We start from the raw sequence: 20,525 nt of genomic DNA on the forward strand, positions 1-20,525 counted from the left end.
GTTTCTTGTGTAATGGTTCTTTGCTTTTAAGATTAAATGTTCCATGAACTCAATATGGCCCAATTATCAAAAGAAAAAAGAATTTATTTATCTTGTTTCCATAAAAAAAAATTTAAATGGAGGTGGACGGGGAGGGGGCCTCTTACTTCCCAATAACACTAAAAAGAAAATTCAGAATAAAGTAATATTAATGCCAAGATTTAAACAATTTAGAAAAGTAATCCTCATATTTTTAATATTATTGCTGTAATGAAGAGGGTAAGTAATTTTTATTGCCTTATTTGATGTTGTGTAAGATTTTATCCTGAATTTGTATGTGTTGTTCTGAAATAGTTAAATGCTAAAATGCACGGTTTTTTGGGGATTAAAAAAGATCTGTCAAGGGGGAGAGATAGGCAGTACCTGAAATCCATTTGCCCACATATTATGGGCTCCTCAAAGACACTCAGGGCTGGGTGCTGTGCTGTTTTGGTTGGACTAGAGTTAATTTTCTTCACAGTGGCTGGTGTGGAGCTGTGTGTTGGATTTGTGCTGAACACAGGGATGATAAAAGAGATGGTTTTGCTATTACTGAGCCGAGCTTACACTCAGCAACCTGATCCTGCTATTGCATATCATGGTGATTTCAAGCTCTGATCCACCTTCCTGTCAGCTTCTACTACAAAACTCACAAAATGCCTGCTCAATTAAACATCAATGCATAATAATCTCATTTTTTTATGTCTACCCGGTTCATGTCAAACACTGAGAATTTTGATTCCTGAGATTATTAGCAGCATGATGAAGCTGTGACAGTTTCAGGCTTGCCATTATCCTGAAGTACTACAAAGCACTTTGGCAAATGTGAGCAATTTGTCCAGTCAGAACTCATGTCCTTGAAGTTGTTATTGTAGATATACATGCAAAAACACATCTGAAAGTTTACAATTATTGCCAAATATTAAGTATCTTTCAAAGTGTAAACTTAAGTCTTGCATTCTATTAATATAGCTGTCCTAACAGAAGATTCTTTTATGTTAAATTATGTGTTTTCTTGTCTCTTTGACTTCAATTTATTTATGCCACGGCAGGATTCCTGTGGGTGCAATTTAGCGTGAGCACAGGAGTCAGAGGCAGTGAAGGCCCATCAGCTCATTCATCCTGCTCTCTGATACCCCACTGTTCTTCCCTGGAGTGAAGTAAAGCTCAAATTAAAGCCTTTCACCAGATCCACCATAACACTGCTTGACAGTCCATCAAGTCTCTGAGAGGAAAACTGTTCTGCCCTTCAGCATTTGCCTTAAATTCAGCCCTTCATAGACAACCTTCTTCCTTCTTGCGTTTTACACTTTAACATGTGCAAAGGGTTGGCCTTTCAGCTAGACACACTCCAACTAACACTGTCCCTTTTCCCATTCCATCCTGGGCTTCGCTGCAGAGTCGAAGCTTCCACTTTTCAGTTTTCCCAGGCTCTGAAACACTGCTATGTCCTCCCTTCCTTCAGCAGCCCCCTCTCTCCAGAACCCACATGAAGATGCGCTTAGAGAAGCCCTTCGTATCACACATGCAAGAAAACACGCCCGTTTCGCCTTTGACCCTCCCAAGAAGCGTGGGACACGGCAGCTCTCAGAGCCACCGCTCCTCACGGAACATTCACTCCCTCAACTGCAGCCCGCGGGCCCCAAAGCCCAGTCACAGACCGACACAAGCGCGCGGGGACACGGCCCGGCCCGGGCGCGCCGTCCGCGCTGATTGGTTGCGGCTCAGCGAGCAGGGCGCAGTCGGGCGGGGCGACTGCGCTGATTGGCTGCAGGGCGGGGCTGGGCGGGGAGACTGCGCTGATTGGCTGCGGGGCGGAGCTCGGCGGGGAGACTGAGCTGATTGGCTGCAGGGCGGGGCTGGGCGGGGAGACTGCGCTGATTGGCTGCGGGGCGGAGCTCGGCGGGGAGACTGCGCTGATTGGCTGCGGGGCGGAGCTCGGCGGGGAGACTGCGCTGATTGGCTGCGGCGCTGCGAGCGCGGGGCAGGTCGGGTCTGTCAGCCGTTGGCGCGCGGTTTGAAGATGGCGGCAGCGGCCGGGGTCGCGCCGGGAGAGGTGGACGGCAGCGGCAGCAGCTCCGTCAGTTCGGCCCCGCCGCCGGCGGTGGAGGCCGTGGCTGCGGAGTGGATGCTGGAGTTCGCCTGCTCCTGCCTGTGCCGGCACTTCGCGGAGCAGAGCGGGGCGGAGTTCTGGCGGTGGAGGGACGTTGCGCAGGGTGAGGGGCGGCGGTTCGGGGCGTTCCGCGACGCTCGGGGCTCTCGCACAGCCGCTCCCGGGACAGCGGGTCCGGCGGGGCCTGAGCGGCAGCTGCCTCCAGCACGCCGAAGGGTGGGAGTGCTAAAGCACTCGTAGCCTGCCGACTGCCGTGGTCAGCAGTCTTGGGAGGATGCTCAGCTCGTTCGGGGGTTCCGGAGACCCCCGGGCTATCAGGGAGCCTGTTGAAGGCTTGAATGGTATCGGCAGCACTCGCACACGGGGGCAGTACAGTAGTGCTAGAAATATTTCACGGAACTATAATCTGGCAGACAGAGATGAGGTGAAATTAAGTCTGGTGACTGAATTTTGAATGGAAAAACATAATATTTAAAATGAGAAAGAAACTTTAGAGTGAGAGTAGTTGGCAACTAGAAGTAAATATCTAAGTCTCAGATAAATTTGATAAACTTACGATGCTTTCTTCTGTAAGAAGCAGTTTTCCTGAGGATACCAGGTTAGAGCGTTGGGGGATGTTTTGTGTCTGTGTGCATATTCTTGACTCGAATGTAGTAGTAGGAGTCGTTTAAATTTCTGCAACGAATGGAATGCAATGGCATGCAGAATGATTACTATGTAAATTGATATGGGATATGGTAAGAGGTAAGAAATCTAAAGATAACTTCATAAAGTAGTTTGAATGGGGGTCTGGTAGATTGAATTATATACGTTGCTTCTTGATATTTATGTTTGGCCTTGTGACTGCCAACTCAGCAGGAGAATTGTACTGAAGTTTTGTGAAGGTGGGAAGCAGAGACACTGCCAATGCAGAAGCAGATTGGAGTTATCTCCTGAGAAGAACTGGGAAGACTGAGGCCTGGATTAGTAGAAACAATTAATTAAATTGTACAGAGTGCAAGGTCATATGGAAATAAGAAGTAATAGCAAATTCTGAACTTGTTCCTACTCTGTTCAGCAACAGAGGAAAGAGTTCGGCATGCTAAGATTATAAAGTCAGTATTGAAAAAGTCTTTGGGAAAAGCAAAGCACAGTCATAAGACTGCATTAGAAAAGTGGGTGTGTTTTTTTCATAGAAGCACCGAACTATTATTCTTGCATGTGTCAAAGGGAGACCCTACAGAAATAATGATTGGCTGTCAACAAGAAGGTCAATTCAAACTGAAGCAAGTGCAGAAAGCTAGGAATGCAGTGGTTCCAGATGATATCCAGAGGCTCCTTTGAACCCCAACTGTTCTGTGATTCACTTTTCATTTTGAATGTTTCTGTATTATGCTGTGAAGATGAATTACTATGTCCGGCACATTAGCATAAGAAATTCACAGTAACCCACATCATGGGAACAAACTCATGATAGCTCCCATGTTAAAATATGTAATAATCCTTGTGACCTTCCAACCTTGCAAGGAGGATTTCCCTTGTAAATTTACATTTCTGAGTAAGCTTTCCATGTAGCTTTTATTCCTTTAGTTCTGTAAGTTGCTCTAGCAACATGTGTTACCAGTCTGCCTCTGGCTCATGGTTTGTGGCCATTCCATGGAAGTGTTCTTTGGAGCAGACAGCTGTCTTTTGTAGTAACCTATTTACCAAAACAAAGCCTAAATTTGATACTGTGGTCTTTGAATTGGATTAATATAAGCCTGTGATTAATTCTGCTGCTTCTTCAGAAAAGGATATTTTCTTCTTAAATATTTTCTTTCTTAAATATTAAGTTGTTTTAGCATGGAAGAATACTAGTTAAGTGTGCTTCATTGGTTTCTTAAGGAATTAGAAATTTAGTGAAATCTGATAACACAGTGTCTAGTATATGTATAGCCACACTGTGGCAGTGCTGGAGCGAGTCTGATTTAACTTTTCTTTTCCAGCTCTTATTAATGGCCTCTCCCAAATACCTCCACATCAGAAAAAAACAGTATATCTCTGTCAGCTTTTGATAAGAACTGCACAAGGAAAAAGCCTTGGTAAATACTAAGATTCTTTCTTTCACTTGCTTAAAAATATTTGCATGAACTTTTACAGAGGTGTATTAGATATGCTTTCACATAGCCTTTACTGTGCATATCTATATATCTTTTTATATAGAGATATAACTGTATATAAGTAAATTGAATAAATTCCACCTTTTGGACACTTTATTCCATATGTGACTGAGCTGTCTGCAGGACTGGTGTTATTCTGTGCTGACTGATTTAGCTGCATGGGGTTTGAATGACCATATACTTCTTAAATTAGCAGTCTTTTTTTGTCAGGGTAGTATCAACAAAAGAAATATACTGGAAAGGACTGTCTCGCTCTTAGTGAGCAATACTTGCAAGTGTAAAGTTCAGGATATGTATTCCTTTCTGCACATTTAACTCTAGAGGTTAAAGTAGGACAGACAGCAAGAATATTGATGAAAAGGATGACTGCCCATGTTTTCTACAGAAGACTAAGGCTTTCAGCTGGCAGCAAGTCCTTGGGGCTCTTATTCACTACCATATCTTCTGTTTGGCTGCATTTGCAACTTGTTGATTTAGCCAAGATGATTTTGTTTGAGTTTCTGGAAGACTTTAACTTTTTTTTTTTTCCCACTGTTTGATAAAACTAATTGGAATTTAAAGACTTCAGAAGCAGTCTTGAAAGCATAAGCATGAAAGAAGAAAGTGTATTCTAGCCTAGCAATGCCACAAAGTCTTGTTTTATACAATTAAATTTCCTATGTCACCTTGATTTAGTTTAGCTGGAGAATTAAATTCTAATATTTAAAATAGTTCAACATACACAAATTATGAAATTTTTGTGATAATGCTCTAAATTATATTATTGTATATAACACTCAAGAATATGACTTCATTGTGTATTTTTATCTTATCAGTGTAGAGAATGACCTGTGTGGTGAGGAAGGTTGCATGCGTGTAGTAGGTATTACATCAGGTGTAGCTGCACAATGTACATGGAAAGCTAATATATATACAGCAGCTCTCCTATTTTTTCTAGTTATTAAAATATTTGATCTGTGCTGATCACACAAAGGAGGCTGTTTCAGATGTCAGCTATCTAAGAGCTAAATACTTTGGTTTTACACTATTAAAATAAAGAATATGAAGTGTCAGGTTACTTGATTGAGACAATAATTACAGAAACACATGGGTGTTTTTAGTTATGTGTATATATGCACATAATACTATTTGAAATTTCACTGTTTGATGTATTGTAGTGGGTATAAAATATTTTTTCTCTTTTCAGTATTGTATAAATTGTTTACCTTCTGTATGAAAAATACTTAGTGAAGGGAATAAGTTATTGAGTGACATTCTGCTGATACCATAAAATGAAGGCACAAGTGAGGCTGTAGTTCAGTGAATATCTTGAACTAAGCTGGCAGTGCCATGAGAAAAAAGCACTTGTGCACCTGCCAGCTCCTCCTGCATCTGTTAGATTGGCACACTCACTTGTGCAGGTGTGCAATGACCAGGCTGGGAAACTGCTTGAGAGTGTTGAGGGGATGATTATTTGGCTGGGCTAGATTTCTGCCAGAGCCTATCACTGGTCCTTTGCTGGGGGTTTGCACAGACCTTGGTGTTGGCACAGCAGTACTCTGGCATGGAAGGTTGCTTCTGCTTTTTCAGTGACACTCCTGTGTCACTGTCCTGTTTGAGTTTCCCTCTCGGTTTAAGCACTTCAAATACAACAAAAAGTTAAGACATGGAAATAGTGATAGACTCAGGAAAAAAAAAACTATTTAGCATGGTGATTATATTACAAAATTAATAGCATCAATATCAAATGTTGTGATATCTGATGCTAAGTTTAATGTATTATTAATGCCAGCCCAAATACCTAATGCTGAACTTAGCGCTATTGCAAGTGGCATTTTGAGCAAACAATAATTGCTGACATATAATATCCCCTGAAAAATGCAACAGTAATGTCATTATTAGCAAGGGTAGAAAGAACCAGTCTCTCTGAAAAGAAGACAGTTGCTTCAGGTTTCTTAAACCACCTAAAAATTGAGGAAAAAGGATTTGAAATTGTATAATATATATTACTTTATTACATATAAATAATGTAATCTATTTAAATTTATCCTTTAATTTTTATAAGTACTTTGATTTTTTCCCCCTCTAAGGATTACATTTTGAAAATGATCAAAGAATTTCACCTTTGGAATCTGCTCTGTCTTTCTGGACTTTACTTGAAAAGGAAGAAATTAAACTGGAAAAGCTTCATGAAGATATTCGTTGCTTGATTCAAATTCAGGTCTGTGTGACTTACTCATAATCCTTCAGGATGCTACCTACTCATTGGGAGTGAGTAGATGGAAAGCTGCCTGGCAGGAAAGGACTTGGGGGTGGTGGTCAACAGCAGCTGAACATGAGACAGCTGTGCCCAGGTGGCCAAGAAGGCCAATGGCACCTGGACTGTGTCAGCAATAGTGTGGCCAGCAGGACCAGGGCAGTGACCGTCCTCTGTACTCAGCACTGGTGAGGCCCCACCTCAAATCCTGTGTCCCGTTCTGTCCCCTCAGGACAAGAAAGACTTTAAGGTGCTGGCACAAGTCCAGAGAAGGGCAGTGGAGCTGTTGAAGGGTCTGGAGTACAAGCCTTACAAGGAGCACCTGAGGAACCTGGGAGTGTTTAGTCTGGAGAAAGGGAAGCTCAGGGGGAGCCTTATCACACTCTACAACTGCCTGAAAGGAGGTTGTAGCCAGGTGGGGGTTGGTCTATTCTCCCAGGTGACTAGTGACAGGACAAGAGGAAATGGCCTCAAGTTGTGCTGGGGAGGTTTAGATTGGTATTAGAAAATGCTTTTTTCACACAAAGGGTTGCACAACATTGGAACAGACTGCCCAGGGAAGTGGTGGAGATGCTATCCTTGGAAGTGTTTAAAAAAAATGTGGATATGGCACTTGAGGACATGGTTTAATGATGGTGGGTGCTAGGTTGATGGTTGAACTTAATCACCTTTAAACATTCTATGATTCTATCCTGCTAAAACAGAGCCCCTTCTACAAAAAGCTTGGGCTATGAGCAGATTGAACTGAATTTTCAGTTTTAGTACAGATCAAATAGTTCTGTGCAGGGGACCTTTTTCTATCTCATGTGGTTCCTGTTTGTACAATTGTTTCAGAAGCTGCCAATCTGAAAAAAAGATATCAATTGAAATAAATTTCAGAACTAATTTCAGAACCAACTGTTAGAAGTAGTTAAGTGTTGGTAACCCTTAAATATATAATCATCTGAATTTTGAGAGCCTTAGAAAACTGTAGAATTGTACTTCTCCTGTTTTTTCAGGTGGAAAGTATTTCACCATATTTTGTAATTATATTTTTTTCGTAGATTGTAGCAGTCTATATGGAAAACAGATATTTCAAGGAAGCTGCTGAAGTTCTTGAAAGGCTGTTTACAGACTCTGAATCAGATAAGGTAGTAACTTGCTTAATTTGCATTAAAAGCTCTTGATTTTCAGAGGAGAAAGAGGGGAGTGGGCTTCCAAAGCTAGCAAATCCTACCTGCATAGTTTCAATCTCATTGTTGTCTGTGCAGTCACTTTCACACTGTACTAGTTTGAAAACAAACCAGTGGGAGGCACCAAGTCAGAATAACAATTTAATGGGGAAATTAAAGAAAAGGAAAACAACCTAAAAGAAAACACTGGTTCAAACTGACAGAGTCAAGATACAACCTGAGTCCCTGTTAGTCAGGGTGGTGGTAGCAGTCTGCTAGAATGGTGGCTGCAGTCCTCTGAAGCGGTGATCCTGTAGAAAAAGGGTCTGCTCTTCCTCAGGAAGTCCAATGGTGGCTGTGTAGCTCCTGTCCTTTGGAAATGCAGTGGAAAGGGTTGTCTCTGGTGTTCAGAGTCTCAGATTATATCCACGATGGGATGCTTGGTTCCTCCCTCTGGGTGGAGCATCTCACAATGGGGTAATGAGTCATGAGGCCAGGTGTTGATTAGGCTCATTAACAGATGATAGTCCAGAGGGAGTTATCTCTGAGTCATGCACAGGACAATGATGGGCCATTAACAGAAAGATGGTCTGGGGGGAGGAGGCAAGGAAACACTGCCCCACCTGATTTCAACAGCTCCTGAGGATGGTAATAGAATACACTGCAACCCAGGACACACACCTGGGCACTTTAAAATATAAAAGGAAATTTCTGGCTAGGAGATTAATGGAAATACAGGATGATTTGTGGGAGTAAAATGCTTCTAGCAGCAGTTGTTCTTCATCCCCTCTCCCACTTCATATGAGAAGGGAGATGGCACTACAAATTCTGGGAATTTGATACTACTGTTCTGTCAGAGCAAAGACAGTGTAAACATGCTGGTAGAGACATCATAACTCCTAACAGCCAGTTTGCTGAGTTCTATTGCAGTGGACTCTTTTTCACCTCTGATAATTAGTGTTCTATGTACCAAAGCATCCCAGGGAAGGAACTCATTAGCTTCTGTAGTACAGACTGAAAGCTCTTATGTCTCTGCCTGGAAAAGACAATATACGTGACTTAGGCCACCCCCTGCTTTGAAGTTGACTGCATCATTCAGAAAGTTGCAAGTTTGGGTGAATATCTCTTTAATATAATAGTTAGTGCACACATCTGAATTTTCTGGGGGAGAAAAGAGCAATAGAAGGACTGCAGGCAAAAAGAAAAGAAGTTAAAAATGCTGCCTATATCTTCAATTGGTATATTAGGACACATGTTCTATGTAGGTAGTAGCCTGTGTATAACTTATTCTTTGGATATACTTTCATTCAGAGGATTTGGATGTTTGGAAAGTGTAGATAATAGCACTCAAATTAATAAATAAAAATGCAGCCTATACACAGAAGATTATTCTCCTGGCTATATTTGCTTCTGTAAAATTCAGAGTGATTGGTAGACAAAATGTGAAGTTCTGATTATCAGTATTGATGTATCCTTAATGCTGCTATACTAAGTAGTCCTTTTCCTGAACATGGTACACCCCTTTCAATGGCAGCCTTTTTGAGGCAGCAAATGAGAAGAGAGAAGCGAGTAACAGGTGGCTTTTTATGGGTGTTTTTCCTCCACTGACAACCCTGCTTTCAGTGTTAGTCATAAAGGAAATGAAAATGTGGATCTCTGGTCAGTTACACTTTACCATTACTGAGCACAGAAGGTAAATGCCTGGTGTTATGTCTAGTTGACTTAAGAAGCCTTTCAAACTGCAGCATGAAGTTGTATAGGAATATTCAGGAAACCATATAATCATTTTTAGCTTTCTATATTTCTTGTTTAGCACAGATAACAAGTTTACTGCAGAATTTATGTTGTATAAAGTTGTGCTTTTCTTAGCCTTTAAGGGTGAAGCTGGCAACCATAATTAAAACCAAGGATCCATATGTTCCTCTTCTCCAAAACTTCAGTTACAGTCTTTTGATAAGTAAAATCAAGTCTTACATTGAACTTTTCATGAAAGAAAATGAAACTAACTTCTTAATACAGGTATGTTGAATGTATTTTCAGAACTTTTGAAAGAAATCACCTGCTTCAATTAAATAGATTTATTCTTTCAAGGGATTTGTTTAGGCAATATTCAGTTATTGTATTAGATGAAAAGGAAACTTTACCTTCCTTTGGATTGTCTTATATTCAACCTTTTTGTTTTAATTAATATGTCTTGGAGAAAGGTAGTAGGAACCAGACTCCTCTAAAATATCTTCTCTGAATGTTTTTCCCATGACTGTTTTGATTAGAAAAATAGTTAGGAAAATAGTGTAATTAAAACAAGATCTGTTTAAGAGAAGCAGTTCTGATATGGGACTCCTTAAAAAAGTAGCTTTATATTTAATGTTTATTTAAGCCTACATGACTTCTCATACTAAAAATAAAAAATCAAGACCTGTAATTTGGCTGAAAGCTTTAGGAATGTCAGAGGAGTTAGGAGATAGAAAACTATTATTGAGGTTTTCCTGTAAATACAAATGTTTCTTACAAACTGTCTTGCTCAAAAGTGATTTAAAATTGGCATGAACAACATTCTTTCTTCAGTTCATCTTCAGGAGGATTGTAAAGAATTTCTCTTATGTTTACTTCGTATAAAAGAATATTGAATTATTCAATTACAAAAGCACAGACGCCTAAAGGTAATAAGAAGCAAATTTTAAATAAACAATCCTGAAGTTCCTCTGTGTTTTTCATTTTCTTACCAGAGAGACTAGACAACTTATTAAATACATTCAAAGTATAATACAATGAATACTTTTTAATGGTTTGTCTCTACTGTCAGTTTTCAAGTGTATTTTTCAAGGCTATTTCTTTGAGTCTAAGAGGAGGTGGAGGCTTGGAGGTGTCAAAGAAGGCTCAGAACTCCATACTAGCATGCCTAAGGCCCTCACTGTCCCACTCACCCCACTTCCTGCACATTTGTCTTACTGTCTGCACCCACATTGCAAAACTTTCTTTGAACAGTTATTCTGGCCCATGGAGGAGACAGCTTTGTGAAGAATTCCCACTTCTGTACAGCACACAGTGATTTCCCAGCAGTGTACCTTGTGTTCTCTATAGAAGAACACTCTAGCTCTAACTGTTAATCTCTCTTCTCTTTATTCTAGTGCCAGATGTAGAAGTATGATCATAGAATAGCTTCAATTGGAAGGAACATTTAAAAATCTTTTAGTCCAATCCCCTTGCAATAAGCAGGGACATCTTCAATTAGATCAGGTTGTTTAGAGCCTCATTCAACCTGGCCTTGAAAGTTTTCAGGGATCAGGCATCAACCACCTTGCTGGGCAGCCTGTTCCATGTTTTGGCACTCATCATAAATAAAACAAAATTCTTCCTTATATCTAGTCCACATCTACCCTCTTTTAGTTTAAAAGCATTAACCCTTGTCCTACCACTACAGGCCCTGCTAAGAAGTTTGTCCCATCTTTATTCAGTGTAGCAGGCAGGCCCCTTTTAGGTACTCCATAAAGAGTAATGAATTACTACTTCTTTCCCTTAGCAATGGAGGAGAAACAATCTTAGTTTGTGGCTGAAAGTTTGAGCAGGATGTTAGAAGTGTTTTTTGCCAATGCAAAACAGGTTATATTACAAGCCTGAGGTCTGCTTAGACAGGGCTTTTCAAAGTGTTACATGTATGCTTTATCCTGCCATGGGCTACAGAACTAGATAAACTTGAGACCTGTCAGTTTTTGTTTCTAACCTAGTTATAAAAAACAGACTTTGGAGTACTTTGATAGTATTTGCAGCCTTCGTTAAGCTCTGCAGTTTACTTCACACATTTATAAGTTCAGTCATTATGCAAGTATTCATTGTATTTCTTTGTGACCATACAAAAATCAATTGCAGCTATGACTAAAATTTCTCCAAGTTATTAATTGATAAAGGTCTTTATGGATTTCAACTTAACATGCTAAAGTTTTTTGAAACTACTTAGTTTAATGTTATTACCTCTGAAAGGTCTGTGAAATAAGCACTGTTAGTCCTAATAAAAAGTATATATATTAATCTTAGTGCAAACTCCTATCTAGGTACTGTCTGGCTTTAATTTTAAGATATCAATTCCATCTCTCACAGGAAGCCACAAAACAGGTGGCGTCTAAAGGGTTGGAAGCCACAGCATGGCAAAACAGACCTCTGGAAGTCAATGAAAATGACAAAAGTGATTTGGAAACAAAGCAAAGGTTTGTATTAAGTATTATACTGCTAAGGGATGTGCTTGGATAGTAACATGAAACTTGTAGAACAAAGAATAGGTAGAAGGAAGGATGTTAAGTTCCAAACTGCTGTCCAATAGAAAATTAGCTACAAGCACATTCCCGATTTTTTTTTTTTTTAATTTGTGCTCTTTTGTGGTTGTTACTTTTGGCATTTACATCAAATAGCTTGTCATTAAGTTTAATTATTTGTGATGTTGCACAATTTGCAATTTAAACAGCTGTCAGTCTATAATAATAAAAGCATAAAAAAAGACTTCTCTTTATAAATGCTTGATTGAACTCCTTTTAGTTCTAATTTCAGGCTACAGATCATCTCAAGAAGAAAAAGAATAAGGAAATGGAATCAGTCTGTTACATTTTCCTTACAGCTGACCCCTTAATGATACTAGTATGAAGGGAAATAGTTATGTTGCTTCATGATCCTGACAGTACAAACGTTCAGAACAATTACATTATTATTTTGGAAAATGCTAATATTCTAGGTTTCTCACCACTTGTTTTTCAGGGAGAATAAGTTGCAGTCTTTAGCTGGGATAGAGTCTGTATTTCTTCATTTTGTACTTGACATCATTTAGTTAAGCAAATTGGCTGACGCAGACAGTATAGAGGAAGACAAGTCATAAGATTTTTTTAATTTGTTTTTTTAGAAGGGCAACTCTTGACACAATTACATCTGAGAGACATGATGAAAGACTCGTTCAAAAAGCCTATGGAAATAATTTGTAATGAAAAAATAGATGTGCAAAATGCCTTGCATCTTAAATGTGTAGTGTCTTGGGAACAGGCTACCCAAGGAAGTGGTCGTAGCACCACAAGAGTTCAAGAAGCATTTGCACAATGGTCTCAGGCACGTGGTGTGACTCCTGGGGATGTCTGTGCAAGGCTAAAAGCTGAACTCGGTGATCTTTGTGCATCCCTTCCAACTCAGCAGATTCTGTGGTTTTGTATTTCTCCTCCAGGTATAAGGAGGCTAAGTTAAGAGGGTGAATGCATTGATGCAGTTATTGATGGTATGCCACTGTTTCTGTAGAGAAGTTTTTCATTTAAATATTGTTGAATCATATAAATGGCAAGTTGCTGCCTAGGAAATAGATTTTTTTTTGTTTGTTTGTTTGTTTTTTTAAGATTGATAAAAGAGGAACAGTGTATCACAAGTCAGTCATCTGGAGACATAAAAAACCCCACACTAAGGTAAAAAATGTTGTTGCTCTTGGTCATAGACTTTTCATCCAGTTCTTTGTGTTTTTACTTCAGATCTGTGTTCTTTGCAGGAGACATTTGGGACAGAAACCCAAAGAGAGCAGAGTTCTTCAGAGTGAGTATTACTTTCAAAACAGTCATGTCAAACACTTACTTCTGACTGCTATCCAATGTGACTGGGTTAATGCAAAACTGGTTGTGGCAGATAAAAGCACTCCAAGTTGCGTGTGGTTCCTGTACAAATGCAGGTTTGGTGGTTGCCGTATTTAGGATGCTGAGAAGTGGGTAAGGTTCTCTAGCAATTAATTTTGCAAAATCATTCACTATTTTCTGGTTTGCTTGGTTGGTTTATGAGACTCAGGTATTCTGTGCAAAAGAAAGCTGCCGGAGGAGTACTGAAATTAATTTCTTTCTGAATTCTGTGCTAGATAACTTGACTGGGAAGGAACTAAAGAAATTAGCTGATTGGAAAAACAAATTGTACTGTAAAGTGCACAAAGTTAGGATGTGTGTGCATTTTCCTAGTATTACTTCTTAAAAACCTAACAAGACAGATAATACCATACTTATAAGTAAGCTCTTAAGATGAATAGCACCCTCTTACCACAGAGAGATGATCTAGTTCCTGCATGTGGCCATGTTGTACATGGAAGGACAAACTCTTAAGATGCCTTGAATGCTTGCCACAGTTAAAACCTGATACGTGTTCTTGGAAATGAAGGATTTGTGTACCAAGAATCATAGCTCTGACTGGTTGTTACTTCCCATTCTCTCTATGTAAAATGAGAGTAGTGCATATAGTAAAAATGTTTTTACCAAAATGAAATGTTTTATTATTATGTACCAATTTTTACCTAAGTGTTTAAAATATAATTCTTCTGTGAGCTCTATTGTATAGAAAATACGGTGGGTTTTTTGAATAGCCTATTTTTTGAAGCCCTTGAACTATGGCAAGATTCATGTGTATTCATATATAAATGTATATTTATATGTTAACAGACTCTGAAATTTTCCCAGTCAGTCAAAGCATCTCAAAGTAGTGTACATTCTTGTCATGTGTAAATGGTAGAATGCAAAACTCCTGCCTTGATGTTGACTCCTCATTGTTCTGGATGTATATTAACTGCCTTCTAGGTCTTAACAACATGAAAAATGTGGAAAAAAATGGAGTTTCTCTGGCTTGTAGCCGAAAAAGACAGGTTTGTACCTACTCTCTCTTCTACATTGAGGTAAAATGAATCTGCACTGCACAGATTTTTTTTTTCTCAGCTTTATTTAATCTAACTTTTAAATCTAGTGCTTATATTTAAGATTCTGTAGATAACTCAAGTGCTACAGTTCCTGAAATGGTTACAGTCCTTTTATTTTTAAAGACAGGAAATAAAACATATTTTTGCTGTCTCAAGTATTGATGCTAATGCTTCCAAGCCTTTTATATTTGTTGAAATACACTGTTACCAAAGCTTAGTTTGAAATAAAAAATTCTTTCCACGGTTTGGATTAAAGAATTCAGGATGTCATTTGCCTGTGAGAATTTTGGGCAAATATCAGAGGCTACTTGTTTTCCAGCTTAGAAGGTTAAAGATTTAGCAATTTTATAATTCAATACTTTGTTTATGTGCTGTAAAAACATACTTACTTGAGAAGCTACTCTAGTTTTTATAAACGAAATGGTAGGGTCTTCTTATAATGCTACATTTCAAATGGTCTTTTGTGTTCTCTTCATGGGTAAGCCTACTTCATTGAATTACTTGAAAATAACCCTGCTGTGTTCACTAATGCTAGAATTCCCTATTGGTGGGAAGTATAGAAATGTTTGCCTTAATAGAATGCAATTTGAAGTTGATTTGATGTTGGGGTCTTTCAAGCTAATTTTTATTTATAGCCAATTTTCCTTCATAAGTGTTCAGCACTTTATCATGATAACTGAAGAAATTAACATTAAATAAATGTATTGCCATTGTTGGATTCCTCTTCATAATATTTCTTAGGTAACAATCTGGAGTCTTTCTGTTTAGATAATAGTGCAAGTATAAAGTGCGCTGTACATCCATTTTGATGTGAGCTGTTTCATTTTTCTGGTGTTCATTTTGATATTTCATTTTCCATATAATAGGGAAGATCAAATCTGCTTCTGTTTTGGTTTTTTTTTTTTTCTAGAGGAGAATTGTACTTACTCCTATTTCTTTAAGTTGAAGTACTGGTTAAATCTTCAGTTACATGCTATCCTCAAACTGGTTGAGGTCCTAATGAGACCTCATTTATTCTTGAAGTTCAAGCCCCTATAAACAGCTTTTCACTTTCTCACAAATCTCAGGAATAGTTAAATCACTGACAACCTCTTTAAACTTGCAGATACAACCAGTTCCCTTTAAAAAAAAAAAAAAAAAACCAGCAGCACTTACTGGATTTGGATTTTGCCTTCAAAGACATAATTACTTTATTCCAGCATATACTTGGATAGGTACCTTGTTAGCCACTTGCTGGTAAGCATGAACACTTCCATCAAGCTTGTTTTCAACATCAAGAATTGAACTATTTGGACCACAAAGACACAGAGCTAATGAAAGCTTTGTATTCACATATTTTTATGCTGAGCTAGTCTGTTATGGGGTCACCTACAAGCACTGTGTCTAGGTCTAGGGCTTACACACACATCTTGTTAGAAAAAAATAGAAGTTGTTTGCTTAATTATGTTGTTATAGTTGAACCTTAATTGAAATATAAAGACTAAAATTGTGGGAACTGCATCTGACAGTGGCATTGAAAATTTTAAAAGAACTTAAATGAAACTTGAGATTCAGAACTGTGTTTCTTTCAACACTTAAAAAAGTTGTAGGCCTTTGCTCCATCTGTAATATTTATGCCTTACTCCCTGCCACTGAAACCTCATAAAGGTTTTATAGAAAGCAATGATAATTGGCCTTTTAAACAATAAATCTGCTCCTCTGCTTAATCATCTGGGTTATAAAATTGTCCACATGCATGAAAGAATGCAATGAATGTCAGAGCTGTTGACTTCTAGAACTTCCTTTTCCATAGTCCCTCATTCAATGTTGGCATTGTTTGCTCTTGTTTTGTACATGGCATTTCATTGCAATGGTTCAGTGCCCATTTTCAGCCTTTCATTGCAGTGTTTTCAGTTAGCTGCATAGAACAATCTGCAGTTGAATGGACACGTACTTTATTTTCTCATTCCTAAATTAGGGGATGCAAGTGTCACAGAATTTAGGGAACTGTTTGTACTCAATTTTATATACAGTAAGTATATGGAAAATCCTTTGAGTTGTCTAAAATCTGGATGGCAATTTATTTAAATTAAACAATGTGTCTGAAAATCTGGGTGTTAAGAATTTAGTCACACTTACATGGAAAAAAACCCCATATATTTAAAGTTGAAGGAGAAAACTCTAGAGCAGAGTCCCATAATGCATAAAGGAAGACAGGTTACTAAAATAGAACTGACTGTAAGGAATAACACGATCTATAGATATGTGAGGGAATGTCTCCACATTCTGCCTGGCAAACTCAAGCTTGCTCTGCTGGTGTTCTGAGCTGGCCAGATGTCACGCTGCTGTGGACCAGGCACTGTGCTGATGTGAGCTCAAGCATAGTGCTGCATTATGGCCAGGCTTTCAACCAGTCCTGTAACAATGCAAAGCTGGACTCTACATAAATTCTGTCCCAGAAGGGACAGAGAGCTTGTCAGTGAGTGGGGCAAGGGGCAAGTTACTGCTCTGTGCAGTTCCTCAGTGAAAAGAAAATGAGTCAGTCCCTGATTTACCTGTAAAGCAGGCCCCATATTTATATGGTAAATGGAAAAAATTTATTTTTTAAAAAAGCTCAATATAAGTAATTCAGAATCAAAACAAGCTAAAAACAGCCCTTTTAACAGCAAATATAGTTAATCATTGCAAGTAACAAGGGTTGTGATTGTCTCTGTTGATAGAAGTATTTGAATTATCTGGTGCTGTAGGTCAAGCATAACTGTGTTACTTGAATAAAGATTTTATTTAGGAAAGTTTTCTGGCATGCTCTGAAATGAGATGAACTACATGATTCCAATGGAATCTCTGGCCTTCTAATAATAGTAAAAAAAAAAGCTATTCACTGCTAATGTTGCAAAAGATCTGTAGAACAGGAAGAATTGGAAAAAGGAAGTATTTTTGATAAAGGGTAGACTACTTTAGAGAAGTTTTAGGTTCCTAACTGTTCAGAAATACAGTTGAACTAGTATTACTTGTAATTTTTTCACTACTTAGTGAGGTTTGTCAGTGTTCAGAGTTTACTGAAGAGGCCCTGATATTTGCATTAAGCAATCCAGCTTTGAGATGTGATGTTTGGTCTTTACACACCTCATCTTGCACTTTTTGGAGAATAACCAGGATACAGTCTTGATCTGATACAGTTTTGAGGCTGAATGTTATCCAAGCTCCTTCCCCCTCAGAGACACCCCCTTTCATGTCTGAGTGCTGCTGCTACTTCTGAAGGTTTAAATTCAACAGAAGGGTGGAACCATGCAGAATAGTACTCAAAATTGTCACTTAGCCCATTCCCAGAGACTGAATTGATGTTGTTTACAAGAGCAGAATCTTTTAAAGATACCAGAAGGATTCCATGTCATTAAGAAATAAATTTATTTTTTCTTCCTATGTCCGTTGATGTGGCATTTAACACATAGACTTTTTGTGCCACTGACAGTCATACTGGCTGGGTATTCCTGCTCATCCTCCCTTGTGCACAAGCAGGAGGGTATGCATTTGTGTAAAGACAGCAGCCATAAGATTTACATTTCCACTGGGTACGTTATTTTCAGAGTTAAGTGATGTTTGTTCCCCTGTTATTCACACTTCCTTGCACTTACCAGATCTACTAGTTGGCTTTGAGGCTATTCCTTTGCACCTGCATTTCCCTTTCTGCCCAGTTCTTCACAATTTTGAGGATTTCAGTTGTAAAGGTGAGCCATAACATGATTCTCTAATGTTCCCTTCTGCCTTATAGCCAACACCATTTATCCATTTGGTAGTTGGAAGTGATCTGTTACTTATTAGGAGGAGGTTTTATACATACTCTGGGAAACCAACCTTTCTTTTATTCCACCAACCTATAAATTTTAGGCTTTCAGATTCAGCCATTTACAGTTCTTATGGCTCTTGTAATGTTGTATAAACATTTTTTACTTCTGATCCAGTTATTCTAATTAACCTAAGGCTTTATTTACACAGGTCCCCTTTGGGAGACCTCATAAAGCTCTACAGGTTCAGTTACAAATTTATCATTTATCTCTCATTTCAAGATATGGTGCTCAAAAAAAAAAACCCTCTCACATCATATTCTGCAATAACTAGAGAACTGTTTGAAAACTTGCTTTCATATTTACTATAAGGTTAGCTCTTACAGTAATACCTTTCTCTGTTCTTGCCCTAGCGATGGACTTGCCAAGAAGACTTGGAGCTGAAATCAGGAGTGAGGGAGTTCGGAGTGGGTAACTGGGCTAAAATTTTGGCCCATGGTAACTTCAACAACCGAACAAGTGTCATGTTGAAAGACCGGTGGAGAACATTGAGCAGGATTGGACAAGGCTGATTTGGACTTCTTGACCTTTCCCTATGTAAGGACCTACTCTATCTCTTATTTTAGTCTCAGCGTGGACAGCAGTGTTGCTGTCCTAAAACATGAAACACAATAGTAATAGGTGTAAGCTCACTTGCTCTGGTAATGATGACTTAAATGTAAAGTCTGGCCTTTTAGCTACATGCAATAATAAACTACCTAGATTCTGAAATGGGACAATGTTTGCAGTGATTTAAGAAAGGTCTCTTATGTAAATAGGAATATTAGAGCTGACTGGCAACATCATTAGTTTGATAGAGGCTAATACAAAGTCAAGTGTTCTGTATTTTTAAAGGGCTGTATCTCTTTTTAGATTGACCTTTTCATAATTTTACTTCCTGCCATATAACCCATTTTAATTTGTTTTGCTTCACTTTGAAATTGTGGTCAGACTTGTACATCTCTGTTGTACCAAAAAGTATGTATTAGTACTACTAATTTTATGAGCTGATAGTTTGTTGGGGTTTTTTTTCTGCTGTTAAAGATGTGTAAATTCATATAATGTTGTATTTGCAAGTAACAAAGTTACTGGTTTATTTGTTTGAGGTTTTTTTCACATGGAAAGGAGCAGGCTTATATTAGCACTTAGCATTCTTGATTATCTTGTGCCACCTGCCTTGTGACAAATGACTTCTTCCAGACCAGCAGGAAAGGGAAAGCTCAAAAACACATGGCTGAAGTGGGACTCAATAATGAGCCTACAGTGTAACTGGTAGCACAGCTCATGGGACACATCTCATCTGCGCTCTCCACTGTCCCTGCCTGCGATGGCAGCAAGCGAAGATACACTTTGATTGGGGTCACTATCAAGGTATCTACTGGCCACTGCAGCTGTCTTGCTCATGGGAGAGTGGAACAGATGGATGATGGCACTGTCTTGTCTCTCTGGATTCAAATCATTTGGAAGGGATTTCCACAATCTCAGAAAACTCATGCTTTCCACAGTTCTGCTGGTGCGAATCTAGTGACTTGAACTAACATAATACAGCATTCTTTTAAAAATGAAATCCCTTGAATTCAGTTTTCTTTTTTCTTGGCTAAGGTTTTTATTTTCCAAGAACCTTACAAGGAAAAGCACCTGTCTGAATTGGTCATAATAAAACAAAGCTCTCCAAGATAATTTTCCCCATGACAAAAGAAAACATATATTCTTGAAGGTTGAAGTGTTCAGGAAGTATTAAGATAATCTCTCTGCTTTCTGTTTTGGAGGCCTGCTTTCATTAAGATAAAATGGCAAAATACATTTCAAAGGTTTGTTTCACAACACACTGTGGACAAGACCTCAACCAGATCACCTTAATTCTTGCCAAGACACACTGGTTTCTTCAGCAGCTACTAGAAACAGTAGCAAGCAGGAGTCTTTATGTTGCATTGAGATGCTGCATGTCTTAACAGGAAATTTTCTCAACCTGCATAGCAGTCTTGCCAGTGCTCAGATGTTGCAGGTTTCCATGTTAATCATTGTAGATGAGCATTTTAACTAGTAACTTTTTTACTCTTAGCCAAGGCCTTAGTCACGAAGTGTTGTTTAAGTTCATCTGCCAGGAAAGTCACACTCTGTATTAGTGACATCAAGTGCTGAGGAGGTCAGTTCCTTAACAATGCTGACTAGATACATGTCTTCATGAAGGTGGCTGAATATGAAAGGAAGGATAGAGGAAGGATACTCATGCAGTTACAGTGTAAAAAATTGTCTAGATGGTACCGGAGAGGAACAAAAGACCTAAACTGAAATTAATTTTAGCTCTCAAAAATTTCATTTTTATTCACCCTTGCTATTAAATGTTGACAGTAACTATTCTCAGACTTGAGAATGTT

The 20,525-nt window shown here is 38.7% G+C and overlaps 1 protein-coding gene across 1 annotated transcript; it reads left to right on the forward strand.

Moving 5' to 3' along the window:
- Nucleotides 1-2,041: 2,041 nt before the first annotated feature.
- On the forward strand, nt 2,042-18,680 carry TERF1 (telomeric repeat binding factor 1; the record flags this gene model as incomplete). Its single annotated transcript, XM_082286049.1, has 10 exons — nt 2,042-2,234; nt 4,096-4,191; nt 6,339-6,469; nt 7,549-7,635; nt 9,526-9,675; nt 11,752-11,858; nt 13,020-13,085; nt 13,166-13,209; nt 14,229-14,293; nt 18,522-18,680. The coding sequence occupies 10 exons, from the start codon at nt 2,042-2,044 to the stop codon at nt 18,678-18,680; spliced, it is 1,098 nt and encodes a 365-aa protein (XP_082142175.1).
- Between the last annotated feature and the right edge of the window lie 1,845 nt (nt 18,681-20,525).

The sequence above is a fragment of the Coloeus monedula genome (genome assembly GCF_965178545.1).
Source record: "Coloeus monedula genome assembly, chromosome: 1".
In the NCBI taxonomy this organism is placed as follows: Eukaryota; Metazoa; Chordata; class Aves; order Passeriformes; family Corvidae; genus Coloeus; species Coloeus monedula.